Source organism: Dreissena polymorpha, chromosome 10, assembly GCF_020536995.1.
Source record: "Dreissena polymorpha isolate Duluth1 chromosome 10, UMN_Dpol_1.0, whole genome shotgun sequence".
NCBI classification, from domain to species: Eukaryota; Metazoa; Mollusca; class Bivalvia; order Myida; family Dreissenidae; genus Dreissena; species Dreissena polymorpha.
This window is the reverse complement of record NC_068364.1, coordinates 68,109,006-68,124,240: the sequence shown is the minus strand read 5'-3', so window position 1 is coordinate 68,124,240 and position 15,235 is coordinate 68,109,006. Positions and strand designations below refer to the sequence as shown.

Genomic DNA, 15,235 nt, shown 5'->3' with positions numbered 1-15,235 from the left:
AAAATTAACGATTGCACAGGTAAGTGTTATTCACATGTACAGTTATTTTGTAGGTTTATTTTATCCAATGTGTTTAGGGGTCCTCTCAATGTCCTCTAAATGTACTGAAAATATCCAATTTTTAGCACAGAAAGATAAAGATATTCACTTGTTATCGATATTTATATCCACTTTTTGAAGTAACTAATTTATCCCACGCGTTCCAGCCAGATACATTCACCTAATGTTTAGCACCAAACATTACTATTTTCTGTCACTATTATATATATATAAAGGAGCAATTTTAACAGGAGCTGAAATCAACCACACATCAATGATTAAACGACCTTGAACCATCACATGTTATTTTTAACAAAGGGTTATAAATCATTACAAAAACGTTATTGTGAAACCTTGACAAAAACCTCGGGGCACTTGCAGATTTATAATTATCAATAGATAATAACTTTGAATGGAGGAATTTCGCAAGGAACACGTACAAAACTCCATTATTAAGTATAGCAATTCCGAAAACTTGCAGTTTAGAACTAGAAGACAATGATTAGATAATTACCCACAATTCTCACAGAGCATTCCGCGCACACATCATCCCACTTCCTGCAACACCCACTTATTTCTCGTAAACAAAACATCCGCTTTCCTGCAACACCCATAGCGCCTCCCGCGTTACATCAACCTTTGTGCTATACCCATGGGCTTCCCGTGAACGCAACATCCACCTTTGTGCTATGCCTTGCAGGTTTTGATATTAAAATGAACCCCCCATCCAAGCATTTTGTGCTGGATGGAGGGGCATTATTGGAGAATGGCCGGAGGCCGAAATATACAAGCATATCACTCTAGTGACCCGCAAAATAGTCGCACTTTAAAGGTCAAAAAATGACCTTACACCACGTGACCCAACATACATATAAGCTCGAGATCCACGTGCAAATCTCATAGTTTTAAAGAAATTTATGTTGGCTTCTTAGAAAAAACAACAAATAAACATATGCATATTACATTATAAGAAAAAAGCATATGTTAATCCTCATTTTAACTTAATATTGTGTAAGTATTGTTACACAAACTCCAAGGACTAGTAAATATTTTTCAATAAAACAGGGTGGGCGTAAGAGGGAGGGTGCTTGTATATTTCGGCCTCCGGCCATTCTCCAATAATGCCCCTCCATCCAGCACAAAATGCTTGGATGGGGGGTTCATTATTTTCGATGGCCTACGGCTCTCATATACAAGCATGTTTAAAGTGAAGACAACATAAATATAACCATGTACATTTAATTCACTTCAGATGCCACATACAGTCTATATTACTTTGCTTCATATACTCAAGCATCATCTGAACATAACAATATTGAAATGTTGAGCATTATTATGCAGAATGAGATATAAATCAAAAAACAATTCTGCTTAAAAAACAAATCATAATATATAAACATATTGAATTTAATATGTTTAAATCTTATTACCGTGAATTCAATACACAATTCTGGTAGTTACTTTCAATATGATCGTTTTGCACATCTCTAAGATAAAAAACCTTGAAATTTTCGGCTGAAGACCAATTAGCGGTCTTGAGAATTTCAGACATTTTACACCCAGCCCTAGAAGCTGCAGATGATGAAGCTCCCCGATAAGAATGAGCTTTATATTTAACAATGTCTATTCCTGCTAACAAAAGTACATTCTTTAACCAACGAGCCAAAGTGCTTGAAGAGACTGCTTTATAATTTTTAAAAGAAACAAACAATTGAGAATCTTTTCTCAAAGACTGTGTACATTTCAAGTAATACTTCAATGTCAAAACTGGACATAACTCCTGTTCCTCGTATGAACATAATTTTATAACAAAATTTTGACCTGGTTTAGTGGTTTTCAACAGATCACCACAATCAAAAATTGCAACATCTTCCTTTATACACAAATGGTTAATATTCAAAGCCTTCAGGGACTGCGCTCTTGCTGCCGTACACAGAGCTACTAAAGACACAAGTTTAAATGTTAAAAGTTTCAATGAAAGGGATTGTAATGGCATCCATTTTGCAATAACATTTAATACCTTTCCTACATCCCAAGTGAAAACATACCTAGGTTTTGGAGGGATCTCTCTATTAAGACCCTTCATAAATCTATTTAGTATATTAAAATTCAAAACAATGTTAGGATTTAAAATCTTGACCGTCTCTAAAATCACTGACTTATGACAACTTATAACACTATACGATTTTTTCAACTGTTTTAAATAAAGCAAATACAATATTATGTCACTTTCAAGCGGTTTAATGGAATTGCACATCCGGAGATTACACCACATATGCCATCGTGTCCATGCGGATGAGTACTGTTTTCTTGTTCCTGGCCGCCAGCTTTGAAAGACTGAGTCGATAGCCATTTGCGGAATGCCAAAATTCTGCAATTCTCTCCGGAGACAATCGCTCCAACCAACTGCAGATGTTTTTTCATTGGATGCAACTCGTTGTTGTGAGGAAGGGTAAGTAGGTCCTTGTGTCGAGGCAACCTGACAGGAATAGAAACAAGTGAGTCCAAAAACAATGGAAACCATGTCTGGTTAGGCCATAATGGACATATTAACAATGCTGCTTTAACCTGATCCTCCTTTATTTTATTCAACACCATGCCGAGTAAACGAAATGGCGGGAAGATATAGGGTTTCCATTTTGACCAATCTAAAGAGAAAGCATCAGTATATAAGGCTTCAGGATCTGGGGTCCATGATACATAGTTAGCCAATTGTTTATTTAATCGAGATGCAAAAACATCTATATTTGGAATCATCAACTGTGAAAACAATCTTTCAGTCACTGATGTTTTTAATTTCCATTCAGAGGTATCTGAAAAATTTCTAGAAAAATAATCTGCCTGAATATTGCAGATGCCTGGCAAATGAAAAGCAGAAAGATATATCTCTTTTAATGCACCATTTCCATATCTTTTTCGTTAATTTGTCCATTTCTTCAGAATTCATACCACCCATATTATTAATATATGATATAGCTGTGGTACTGTCACTCTGTATGGCTACATGAATACATGTGTTATTGCAAAGCCAGGTCTTCAAAGCAAAGAAAATTGCAAGCAACTCCAAATAATTAATATGAAAAAATGATTCTTCGCTTGACCAACGTCCACCAGAAGCTTGCTTTGTGTCAATAAAAAATGAGCCATAACCTTTACATGAAGCATCCGTTTGTATAGTGAAAGATATACGGTCTGGTCTTATTTTCCTGCCATTTTTTGAACCAATGTTCATGACCCACCAATGGATTTTTTTTTGTGCTTTTTCATCCAGAGTCATAATTGACTCAAAATCTGTTGTAACTTTTAATGCCTGAACTTTACATCTTTCTAAAGTTCTATAATGGAGTGGTCCTTCTAATATTGCAAAAATGTACTAATTATCAAGCCAATAAAGGACGCTAGATCTCTTATCTTTACCAGTTTCTTTGTCAATAAATGTTCGCCAAAACTTTTTACTTTACAAATTTTATTTTCAGGCAGAAAAACCATGAACAAGACCGAATCAATTATGTAACCAAAATTGGTTATTCTTTGAGTAGGAATTTTTACTGACTTTTCATCATTTATGAGAAATCCTAAAGATTCCAATTTTTTACTCATCATGTCCATGTTGGTTCTACATATTTCCTTTTCTCCATGCATATTGATACTATCATCAATATAGTATGAACATCTAATGCCCATTTTTCGGAAAAAGGCATACACTGGCTTTAATACCTTGGTAAAACAATAAGGAGCTGAGCTTAAACCAAAACAGATACACACAAAATTATATAATTTATTCCTCCACTCAAATTTTAGATATTTAAAATACTGTTTGTCAATAGGTATTGACCAATATGCCTTTTTTAAATCCAAACTTGTGAAAAAATCATTTGGTTGTACTAATTCCAACACAAATGGAAATGTTTCTTGTTTAAATTTTTGATAATGAACAAATTCATTTAGACTTCGTAAATTTATTATCGGTCGAAATTCTCCATTTGGTTTTGGAACAAGAAAAATATTTGAAATAAACTCATTACTTTCATGAACTGTTGGAGTAATAGCCCCATCCTTCAACATATTTTCAACTTCATTATCAATTAATATTTTTTCATAATCATTAAATGAAATTTTATTTGGAGGTTTCTTTTGATATGGAGGATTATCAAATACAATTCTGTATCCTTGTATGGTTTCAAGTACCCATTTATCTGATGTTATTGTCAACCATTCATTGTAACAAGCCTTTAATATATCAGAATTGCTTTCAATTACCTTTATTTTGAAGACCTTGGCTAGTTTGGGGCTTGAGGTGCAGCTGTGCTAGACTTCTTCTGTTTGAAGTCATGTCTATGGCCGAACTGCCCATACTCGGTCACTGCCGCCTGTCTGTTGGAGCCATATGTTCCACGACCATATGGACGAGCCCTCCATCTTCCAGTGCCCCGTCGGCCCCTAATAGGACCAAGAGAAGTGGGTTTTATCATGGGATATTTCCCAACTCTAACGCTAGTTTCACACTTTTTCAGTTCTTTACTCACATCATCACCAAACAAGTAATTTGTAATAGGTGTATTGATATTGCAAATACTTGCATATTTTTGTTTAAGGAAAGGTCTCAACAAATACCTTCGCCGAAAACTCATATTAAATTGGACTTGACCAAGCATTGTCAATGAATCTGCAATGAGTGTTTTTATTTCTGGAACTCTGCCAATATGTGGCTTTAAGAGTTTAGCCAATGTTAAAATGGGTATCATACCCGCAGTAACCAGATTCTGAGTATCCCGTAATAAACGGTCAGTGGTTTGAACCCTACGTTGACGTGCGAGATCACCCCAAATTTCCTCATTAACTTTTGGTGCCGACATAAATTGGCAATTTGAAGGTATTTTGTATTTGTCTACCGTTTCATTCACATTACACATATGAGTGCACGAATCGTTGATTAATTTGGCCAAGGACTCAGACACTGGGTCACCCAACTCTGGTGCCTTTAATTTTGCCTGTGGCCATGAATCATCATCAGGATTTTCATCCTCAAAATCAAAATCGAAAACGAACAATTTACGTTTGATACTTCATTGAGTTGAATGTGCCGTCTGATATTGGACCTGAGGACACTGTGGCGATTGAGCCCAAACATGACTCTGGTATTTCCTGGATAAAACCGCAGGTTATCGAATCAGTTGGCGGTTGCATCAGAATCGCCAACGAGACACAGGAACCACAGCGAGTGTTAAGGCATGAACATGTTGGTTTCATAAGGAATACAGAGACAATGAAAGTTGGGGTTCTTACACCCATTACAGGAACACAGCTTAGCCATCAATCAGTTCCCAAATTACACATGTCTAATACAACATGCATCTCAACTGACCCTGATAAAGTGTTGACAGATGAACAACGCATGAAGTTTTTGATATTGGGTGATAAGTATGACGATGTGTTTGCGTCGGATATATCCGGGTACAACGGTGCCGTTGGTGACTTTAAAGCCGTTATCAACATGGGCCCTGTACAACCTCCCCAGCGTAAAGGACGGGTGCCACAATACGCGAAGGACAAGCTTGTCGAACTCCAACAGAAATTTGATGAGTTAGAGAGTCAAGGAGTTTTCAGTCGCCCAGAAGATGTAGGTGTGACGGCTGAATACCTAAACCCGTCCTTCTTAGTGAAAAAACCACAGGGCGGATACAGACTAGTCACTGCGTTTTCCGATGTTGGACGATACAGCAAGCCTCAACCTAGTCTGATGCCCGATGTTGATTCCACTCTACGCACAATAGGACAATGGAGGTATATAATACAGTCGGACTTAACAAGTGCGTTTTATCAGATACCACTGTCAAAGCAGTCAATGAAATATTGTGGTGTCGCAACTCCATTTCGCGGTGTTAGAGTATACACTCGTTGTGCTATGGGAATGCCCGGATCAGAAACAGCTCTTGAAGAACTGATGTGCCGTGTACTCGGAGATTTCGTTCAAGAAGGGTTTGTCGCAAAACTTGCCGATGACCTTTATTGTGGCGCTAACTCTGTCGATGATCTATTGATCAAGTGGGAGCGTGTTTTAGACGCCTTGTCTCGATGTGGGTTGCGTCTAGCACCATCCAAGACCGTAATCTGTCCGAAGTCCACTACAATTCTTGGATGGATTTGGTCTGCTGGCCAGTTATCTGCAAGTCCTCACCGTATTGCCCCGTTGTCTTTGTGTACACCTCCAGATACTGTGAAAGGGTTGCGTTCGTTCATCGGTGCGTACAAGGTTCTCGGGCGTGTGTTGCCAAACTGTTCACGATATGTTAGCCCACTAGACGACCTAGCCGCTGGTAAACAGTCGCATGACAAGGTGGAGTGGACGGACTCCTTTTTAAAATCATTCAAAGATGCACAGGCAGCATTGCATAATCATAAGTCGATTGTCATACCGAGACCCACAGATCATTTGTGGATAGTTACCGATGGTTCCGTGTATCAGCGTGGTATAGGAGCAACCCTGTATGTGATGAGAAATGACAAGTTGCACTTGGCAGGCTTTTTCAGTGCCAAGCTGCGGAAACATCAAGTCACTTGGCTTCCGTGTGAAATCGAAGCTCTGAGCATCGCGTCCGCCGTTAAACACTTTAGCCCTTACATAATACAGTCTACTGTGTCGGCTTGTGTACTTACTGACAGTCAGCCTTGCGTACAGGCTGTAGAGAAGCTATGTCGCGGTGAGTTTTCCGCTAGTCCGAGAGTGACGTCATTTTTGTCAACTGTGAGTCGTTTCCAGATAAGCGTCAGACATCTTGCTGGCTCTGCCAATGTGCCGTCAGACTTTGCAAGTAGGAATGCCCCCGAGTGTTCTGTGCCAACCTGTCAAATCTGTACATTTATCTGTAATACTGAAGACTCTGTGGTTCGTAACGTCTGCATTGACAGTATTGTGAATGGAACATCGCGTTTGCCGTTTGCTACAAGATCCTCGTGGCTTCAAATTCAATCCGAGTGTCCAGATCTGCGACGTACACACGCGCATCTCAAACAAGGTACTCGTCCCTCTAAAAAACTAACAAAGATCAAAGATGTTAAACGTTACCTTCAAGTCGCATCAATCGCCAGAGATAATTTACTGGTGGTAAAACGCAGTGACCCTTTATTGCCACCATCTGAGTTGATAGTTGTTCCTCGTGCCGTTTTAGACGGATTGGTCAGCGCTCTACACATTAAGTTAGACCATCCTTCTAAGCACCAGCTTGAACTTGTGATGAAGCGTCACTTTTACGCGTTGGACTTGAGTAGCTCTATTGAAACTGTAACTCGGCAGTGCCACTTGTGTGCTTCATTACAGTCATTACCAGAATCCGCTATAAAGCATACAAGCGAAGACCCTCCAGAAGTTGTTGGCATGTCGTTCGCCGCAGATGTACTGAAACGTAATCAACAAACTATTCTAGTCGTGCGTGAGAGTGTTACCTCTTATACTAAAGCCTGTCTTATTCCTGACGAAAAAAGGGACACTTTAAGAGATGCTTTAGTGTGTTTGTGTACTGAGCTCCATCCATTAGACGGTCCCCCTGCAGTTATTCGTGTAGATCCCGCCCCGGGTTTTGCATCTTTGCAAAGCGACGAAGCCTTGAAACGTCTCAACATCGTGTTGGAGATCAACCGTGTTAAGAACATAAACAAGAATCCTGTGGCTGAAAAGGCTATACAAGAGCTAGAAAATGAGTTGTTGCGGTATGAACCAGGTGGCGCCCCGTTACTTGCATGGGCCTTGCTATTGTAGTCGCAAGGTTGAATTCACGTCTACGCCATACGGGCCTGTCTTCCCGTGAATTGTGGACCCAACGCTCTCAGTTCACTCATGTTCAACTCCCTGTGTCTGACCGTGATGTGATCCTCCAGCGGCATGATTCACGTATGAAAAATCACCCCCACAGTGAAAAATCTAAGTCCAAGGCTAGTATTCCGGTACGTGTTGGTGATGTAAGTGTCGGTGATTTAGTGTATCTTATCTCAGATAAAAGCAAATTGAAAGCTCGCAATAGGTATCTAGTAGTGTCGTGCGATGAAGAGTGGTGCTTTGTTAAAAAGTTCTCGGGAAATCAGTTACGGGCTTCATCCTATAAAGTTAAACGAAGCGAGTGTTACCGTGTTCCGTATGATAAAATGTGTTGCGAAAGGCCTTTAGTGTACTCCGACCCAGACCATGAGTCTGATGAAGAATGTGTTCATTCACCAACTGATAGTGGTCCCCCAGCACCTTCAAGCATTCCAGCAACATTGACTACGCCAGAAAATGTAGAACCGGTTCCAATTATTGTGTATGAGCCGGATATGACGTCATCATTTTGTGAACCCCCCCAAGTACACGTGTCTCCAGAAACAAGTTCTATGAGTATGACCTCGCCCGGTTACACTGAGCCAGCGCAAAGACCTCAACGCTCACGACAGCCTCCAAAATATCTTGATGATTATGTATTAGAATGATTAGAGTGGTGCAAGTTTGTTTGTCATGTTCAATAGTGTTTGGTTCTCTTTGTATATATGACTGACTTGTTCAATGATTTCTTATCCTTGGTTTTATGATGCAAATTCTAAATATTCAAGATACATGTTATGTACTTAATAGTTTTAGAAGTTAAATATTGTGTTTCTATCATTAGACATTTTTAATCTATTGGGTTTAATTTTCTAATCCTGTACTGATTTTGTATGTGTTATTATATGAAGTATGAGTTGTGTTCATTTGAAGGAAAAGAGGTTCCGCCAGTACATAATTAGTACGAGTTCTCTCCCTTACACCACTGTTATGTTATCATGGTATATTCCCATGAGTTACTCCCCTTTGTTGGAAGTTTGCCTTGGAAACTGCGTTTTTCACCAAATTGTTGTATCCACTTGAGAGTTAAATAAACCAGTTCATCATTGACTATCTGGCAGTTATTCCTTACTGGCGTTGACCGGTTTTCTTTATCAGACATTTCTACCTCGTAACTATCTGAGCTATTCAACATACCATGAGTAGGGATCGAAGCAGTTGGTTCCTGTAACCCCAAAGCTGCCCTGCATTTGTCCACAGTTTCGGGAGTGAGCTTATTTAAGTCAACAATGCTATTCGAGCTACCTGACGCTACATCGTGTCCGCCATTGTTATTTTTATCAATACGAGGCTCATTACTCGGTCTTGTTATTCCTCGGTCTTTATCGTTACGCGTTACCTTGCGTACAACTGACCGCAGTGGGGCTCTCTGCGGGGACTTTCTAGTTATCTCGTATTCGTCATTCGACCCCGAATCACTCAAATTACTTGTATCAGATTTGGTATGAACTGAATTGTGTTCACTGTGGTCAGAGAGAGACAAGACATCGTCTTGCTTACCACTTCTCTTGCGCCTTGACATCGTCAAGAAAAAATGTGGGCTTTAAAGAAATGCCTACAAGTACAATTCAACACAAGTTGAATAATACGTACGTACTATATTATAGTAAATAAACAAAACAACACCATTAACAATTCGCGTTTGAATTTCAAAAAATTCAAGAGCATGCCACGTGGTCACTTACCAAACCAATGTTTAGCTGTGTTGAAGAACCTGCGACCGGGTTCTCTAAAATGACTATGAGATTTGCGTGTGTATTTCAGAGTTTATGTACAGGTCCTACTGGCCTCTTCACGAGGTTATAGTAGCCCGACCTGCCCCTGTGACCTTTCAGGGGAGAAAGATTAATTTAGAGCCAAAGTAGGTCAAATTTACCCCGGCTTCCCGGGTATTCGCCAAAGAAATAATTTAGATCCAAATAGACCAGTGCACGGTGGCCAATGAGACCTTAATGTGCACTGGTAGTAAGACAATCTCAAAAGACAAATTCATGTCTGAACGCAGCACCGCTGCAGCACACAGCTCCGCCTTTATGGCCCACTTGTTGTCATCAGCCGTCGTCTTCATCCCCGAGACGGTTTCCCCAGCGCGTTGAGCGCACTAGGTACCGCCGCCCCGGGGTCCCTCTTTGAAGCCACCCCCTCGATGTTCTTGGGCTTCCCCCTCGCGCAGAAGCGCAAGACCCAGGTCCGTCCCGTATGTCCCCCACACTGGTGGTCTTGCTGTCCCGCCGTCCCCGGCCCTCTTCAGACGGGACCTCTGGCAGGTCCGGGCCGGCGAACTCTCGACGATAAACAGCGGGTGACAAGTCCGCTGCATCTTGGAGAAGACAGCAATCCCAGCAGTGTAGAAGACGTTCGGCTCGAGGGTGACGGACTCTGCTGGATAAGCAGAGCCACCCGCAGAAGTTCCCCTCTATAAGGAAATATGTACAGGTGAGAGAATCTTCTGCGGGCGACTCTCGCCTCGGTCGCGACGCGCACGCTCCAGCAGCTGACCGAGCTATGAGATTTGCACGTGGATCTCGAGCTTATATGTATGTTGGGTCACGTGGTGTAAGGTCATTTTTTGACCTTTAAAGTGCGACTATTTTGCGGGTCACTAGAGTGATATGCTTGTATATGAGAGCCGTAGGCCATCGAAAATAATGTGCGTTTTTTATTTCATTTTTATGTATTGATTAATCATTGACTCGTGACGCTGGCTGAATCTAGATAGGGATGAACTTCAAATTACACATACTATAAAAAGTGATCCTTTACTTTGCTTCTTATATACGCTGTTTACCAGGATTATTAGTAGCGTTCTGAGAAAACTGGGCATAATGCATGTGCGTAAAATGGCGTCCCAGATTAACCTGTGCAGTTCGCACAGGCTAATCAGGGGCGACGCTTTCCGCTTTTATGATATTTTTCGTTTAAATGAAACCTCTTGTTAGCAAAAATCCAATTAAGGCGGGAAGTGTCGTCCTTGATTAGCCTGTGCAGACTGCACAGGCTATTCTAGGACGACAATTTACGCACATGTATTATGCCAAGTTTTCTCAGAACACGACTCATATTAAGTGTCAGCAGTGTTTGTAATTCAGGTTGTAAAATAGTATACTTAAAGAGGATTTGATGGTAACAATTATTTATTTCAGTATTATGTTGACCATGTGTTACAAGATAAGTATTGATGTGTTATAATATTTCCAATTTAAACAGATGCAGCATACAGGAACACCTGCAAGCGTACATGAAGCACCCTTTTGCGTCACTACTTTCAATTTGGTTATTAAATGTAAAACTTTGTAAGCACCATACCTTGGCTCCTAAATTTATTCTACGAAAGCGCAAATTCTTTGCATTCGTGTTTACTTTGACATTTAGAAATCTGTATTATTTTTCTCCAACATATAACACGATAAGATTTGATATACCTGCATGCGTAGATAGTGTATGTTCATTTAAGGAACTACCAATATGTCCTGGCACCAAACGTGATCCGACTTGAAAACGAGGATACGCTGCTTGTTGGCATTCTCGGGAATGGAAAGAATCAGACCGTAACGGTATGTAGTTATACTATTAAGGCATACAATTCATTATAGTATTATCTATTTAATATACAGTGTGATCTTGCTCACTTTCATGACACGATGTATGCGTGTGAATAACAAAACATTTCAAACTTGAAATCCGTCCGTTTGATAACGTGCGACTCGACCTGGTATTTATTATGCCACGACAGCGCATTTACGTTGGAGACGCTGACATGATATTTTAAAGTGTTATCGGATACCCATCCGATAACATTTTTAAGCTCCGCCCATCAATATCCGTTTTCAAACTCCGCCCATATTTGGTTTACTCAATGATTTTTTTTAGCGTTCCATGTTTTAGCCCCGCCCATTCTGAGAACTACTTTTTTGTAGGCGTGGTATGTCGCTCCTTTGATTTAAATGGAAACAAACAGCGATTCATATTTTATTCAGAAGTTATAACATTAATAAACAATAAGTTGTTTTTTTTAAACAAAACTAACACTTTATTTAGTATATATCTATAGGGAAATATAAATTAAATGAGCATTAATCAATCGAAAAAAATTAAACAAATACAAATGTGCACCGCTAGCCTACCATTCATTGGCTGCAGATGAACACAATTTAAAACAGTAATGATAAACATTTAAAACGTAACACAAATATACTTAACACGTTTTAAATAAAATATGACAGATTTGATCAAGTTAAAGAAGAATTTCTGACAAATATTCACTAAACATCTCGTCTAAGATTATATAAAAAAAATTAACTAATACTTTACAAATGCTTTCCTTTTTTGTGTCATTCTTATAAAAAGCAAGGCAAACAGGTGAATAGCGTACACAAAGAATTAACATTGACAAAGTATAATAATTAATACTTGATTGAGATGCTTTGCTAATGCCTGCCATGCCTAATAATACATGACAATTTCATTATTTTTAAGTGTCTGAAATCAAACTTTCACACAAAAAATGATTCTATCTCCACAACCAAACAGGAAATTTGTGTGGTCAACCTGAAAATAAAATAAAGATTCCTTTAGAAGAAAAAACATCATCAAACATTCATTGCATAACTGCTTTTACCCTTTCAGTGCTTGAACCGAATTTTGAAGGCCTTTGCAAACAGTTTGGATCCAGATGAGACGCCACAAAACGTGGCATCTCATCTGGATCCAAACTGTTTGCTATTCTGATAGTAATCGTTGAAAAAATGAAGAAAATGCTTATTTTACAAATTCAGCAGACGACATTTTAGCAGACGACAAATTTCCCAGCATGCAAAGGGTTAAAAATAAAAATCCAGATATATAATTTGCATTAAAATTGAAACTTTATAAATATAGTGACATATAGATTTATGACATGTTCAGATAAAACAATTACATAAATACTCTCAAAAATAAATTTGTCGACAAAAAAGTATTACCTTTCCGACAAATTAATTAGATGGGTTGATGTGAAGCTGTGCCGGGATGCAGTTGGGGGGGGGGGGGATATCTCGAGTTGGTTGAGAGGCAGAGAAAAACTCGGAGAAGTGCAACTGACAAGGGTAGAACTGTGCCGCCAAGAATTTTGGTAGATATCATCACCCATGGAATGTGTGGTCGCAACTTTCTGCCATTAAAAGAAAAACATTTCATATTTATAATAAAATAAAACAAATCCAACAGGAGATAACATTTCAAAATAGAGTGTTTTAATAACATTTTTATGGCACAACTTGAACAAATTGCAACTTTAATAGACACAACATTATTAATACAAAATGAAAATGTATAAACTCCACTTTATATAAAAATAATTAAGAATTTCTTTTAACTTAAAATATTTTTATTATGGACTCGGGGCTATTTTTGCTTATTAAGGGAATATGTGTTTGTTTTCCTAATTTGAGAAATTTGCGACTCAAATTTTCACAATTTAAAAAAGTTCGGGACTCAAATTTTCACAATTTAAAAAAAGTTTGCAACTCATTTTTCACAATGTTGATCTGTGGGCGACACAATTTTGAACAGTTTTCGACACATGTTTTCAAAAAAATTGCACAGCGCGCAACTCATTTGTTCACAGTTTTCAACAGTGAATTTTTTTATGAACAGTGCGTGACTCAATTTGTTCACAATTTTGAACAGTGTGCAACTCATTTTTTAAAATTGTGAACAGTGCGCGACTCATTTTTCCACCATGTTGAATAAACAGTGCGCGACTCCTTTTTTTTCCAAATTTTGAACAGTGCGCAACTCATTTTTACAAATTTTGAACAATGCGCAACTCATGTGTTTTCACAATTTAAGAGTTTGTGACTTATTTTTTTTTAATTTTGAATGAACAGTGCCCCACAAAATTGTCCCACAATTTTGAACAGTGCGCGACTCATTTTTTCAAATTTTGGTACAGTGCGTGTCTCATTTTTTCACAATTTCGAACAGTGCGCAACTCATTTTTCCACAATTTTGAATAAACAGTTCGCGACAGTAGAACAACTGGCACTGATCATTGGTTCATCAGCATGAGAATGGGTGTAAAAAATGGCACAAATAATGAAACATGTGTGTTTAAGCATGCATACATAACAATGAAACTTACCAACCACTCGGCCAGGAAACATATGGTGCAGAAGCTGCGGGATTCAGCATGCTCTCCCGCTGATATTATGCAGATCAGTGGTCAAACTGGCAGTCAACTTATGTTGTGATTTCCCAATTGTGAAGATATTAACCTCAGCAATCTCCAAACACAAACATGTTCATTTATTGTCAGTCAAACAGCAATTAATCCATCATGTCACCCTGACAGTCTCAAAACACGATGCAAAACCAAAGCATTTTCGTTTCGTCTAACACACAGCTGGTAACGTCGCTGAATATTGCACAAAAGCAGCTTCATTATGAAGTTCCAGCGACTCGAAATACACGTTCCCCACCCACTTTGATTTCGCACGTGAAGGCATGCCTGTTTTTTTGGGAAAACTGTGAATATCTCACAACTAAACGTATATTACGGAGATGGACAAGTTGAAAAATAAATCACTCTTATCACTTCCAAATTGCACACTACGTTTAAATCCCGTTCCATTTGATTATTGTATTTATTGTTTGAAATTTTCACTCTACACATTCGCTTTGAAAATAGCGGTTGGTGTGTACTCTTGGAAGTACATGTCGAATGTGTTATTGTAAAATATATATGGTATTGTGTTTTTAGTGCAGAAATTGTTCTTTTAAGTTTCGATTTCTCGCTTTAGTTTTTGTATTATGTGCGTTTAAATTTGATTGATTGTTGCTTACTTTCGAACTATTTTTTTATGTGTAAATATATATGCATAGACGCTAGCGGATGTAATCAGGTTGCTACTAATTTGCATATTTATCAATGAATTTAGCGGTTGTTTGTTTTTGTTTGTTTTGTGAATATTTTCTTATTTACTTTAAAATGTGGCATAATAAATAGAATATATGGTTGGTGACTTTTGATATCATGTGATATAAGACTCGTCCGATATGGCGTGTGAAAAGGCTCGGCAAGCCTCGCCTTTTCCTACGCCATATCAGACTCGTCTTATATCACATGATATCAAAAGTCACCAACCATATATTCTCTATTTATCGGGTTCATCTTAACGCGGCCAAGAGGGTGTTGTTTTTTTACGAGCATACGAGCCTCTTAATCGCGTCATCGATACCGAAATCCGATACATACGTGCATGACTGTTATGTTTTGTTATGAATTCGCGATATTAAAGTATCGTAGCACTCACCAATGTATCCGATATAAACTTGCAACATTGTCAATCAATTTAAAATAAGTCT

At 38.7% G+C, this 15,235-nt stretch overlaps 1 protein-coding gene and 1 long non-coding RNA gene across 2 annotated transcripts; both read right to left on the bottom strand.

Moving 5' to 3' along the window:
- Nucleotides 1-1,408: 1,408 nt before the first annotated feature.
- On the bottom strand, nucleotides 1,409-9,544 carry LOC127847606 (uncharacterized). Its single transcript, XM_052379631.1, has 3 exons — nucleotides 9,029-9,544; nucleotides 4,300-4,479; nucleotides 1,409-2,518 (listed from the first exon to the last, which is right to left on the bottom strand). Exon 3 carries the CDS (start codon nucleotides 2,390-2,392, stop codon nucleotides 1,466-1,468), a length of 927 nt encoding a protein of 308 aa, XP_052235591.1. The 5' UTR covers nucleotides 2,393-2,518; nucleotides 4,300-4,479; nucleotides 9,029-9,544; the 3' UTR covers nucleotides 1,409-1,465.
- Nucleotides 9,545-11,847: 2,303 nt separating this feature from the next.
- On the bottom strand, nucleotides 11,848-14,983 carry LOC127847616 (uncharacterized). The gene is made up of 3 exons (XR_008034077.1): nucleotides 14,013-14,983; nucleotides 12,853-13,040; nucleotides 11,848-12,439 (listed from the first exon to the last, which is right to left on the bottom strand). It is a non-coding gene; the product is annotated as an uncharacterized LOC127847616 (long non-coding RNA).
- Between the last annotated feature and the right edge of the window lie 252 nt (nucleotides 14,984-15,235).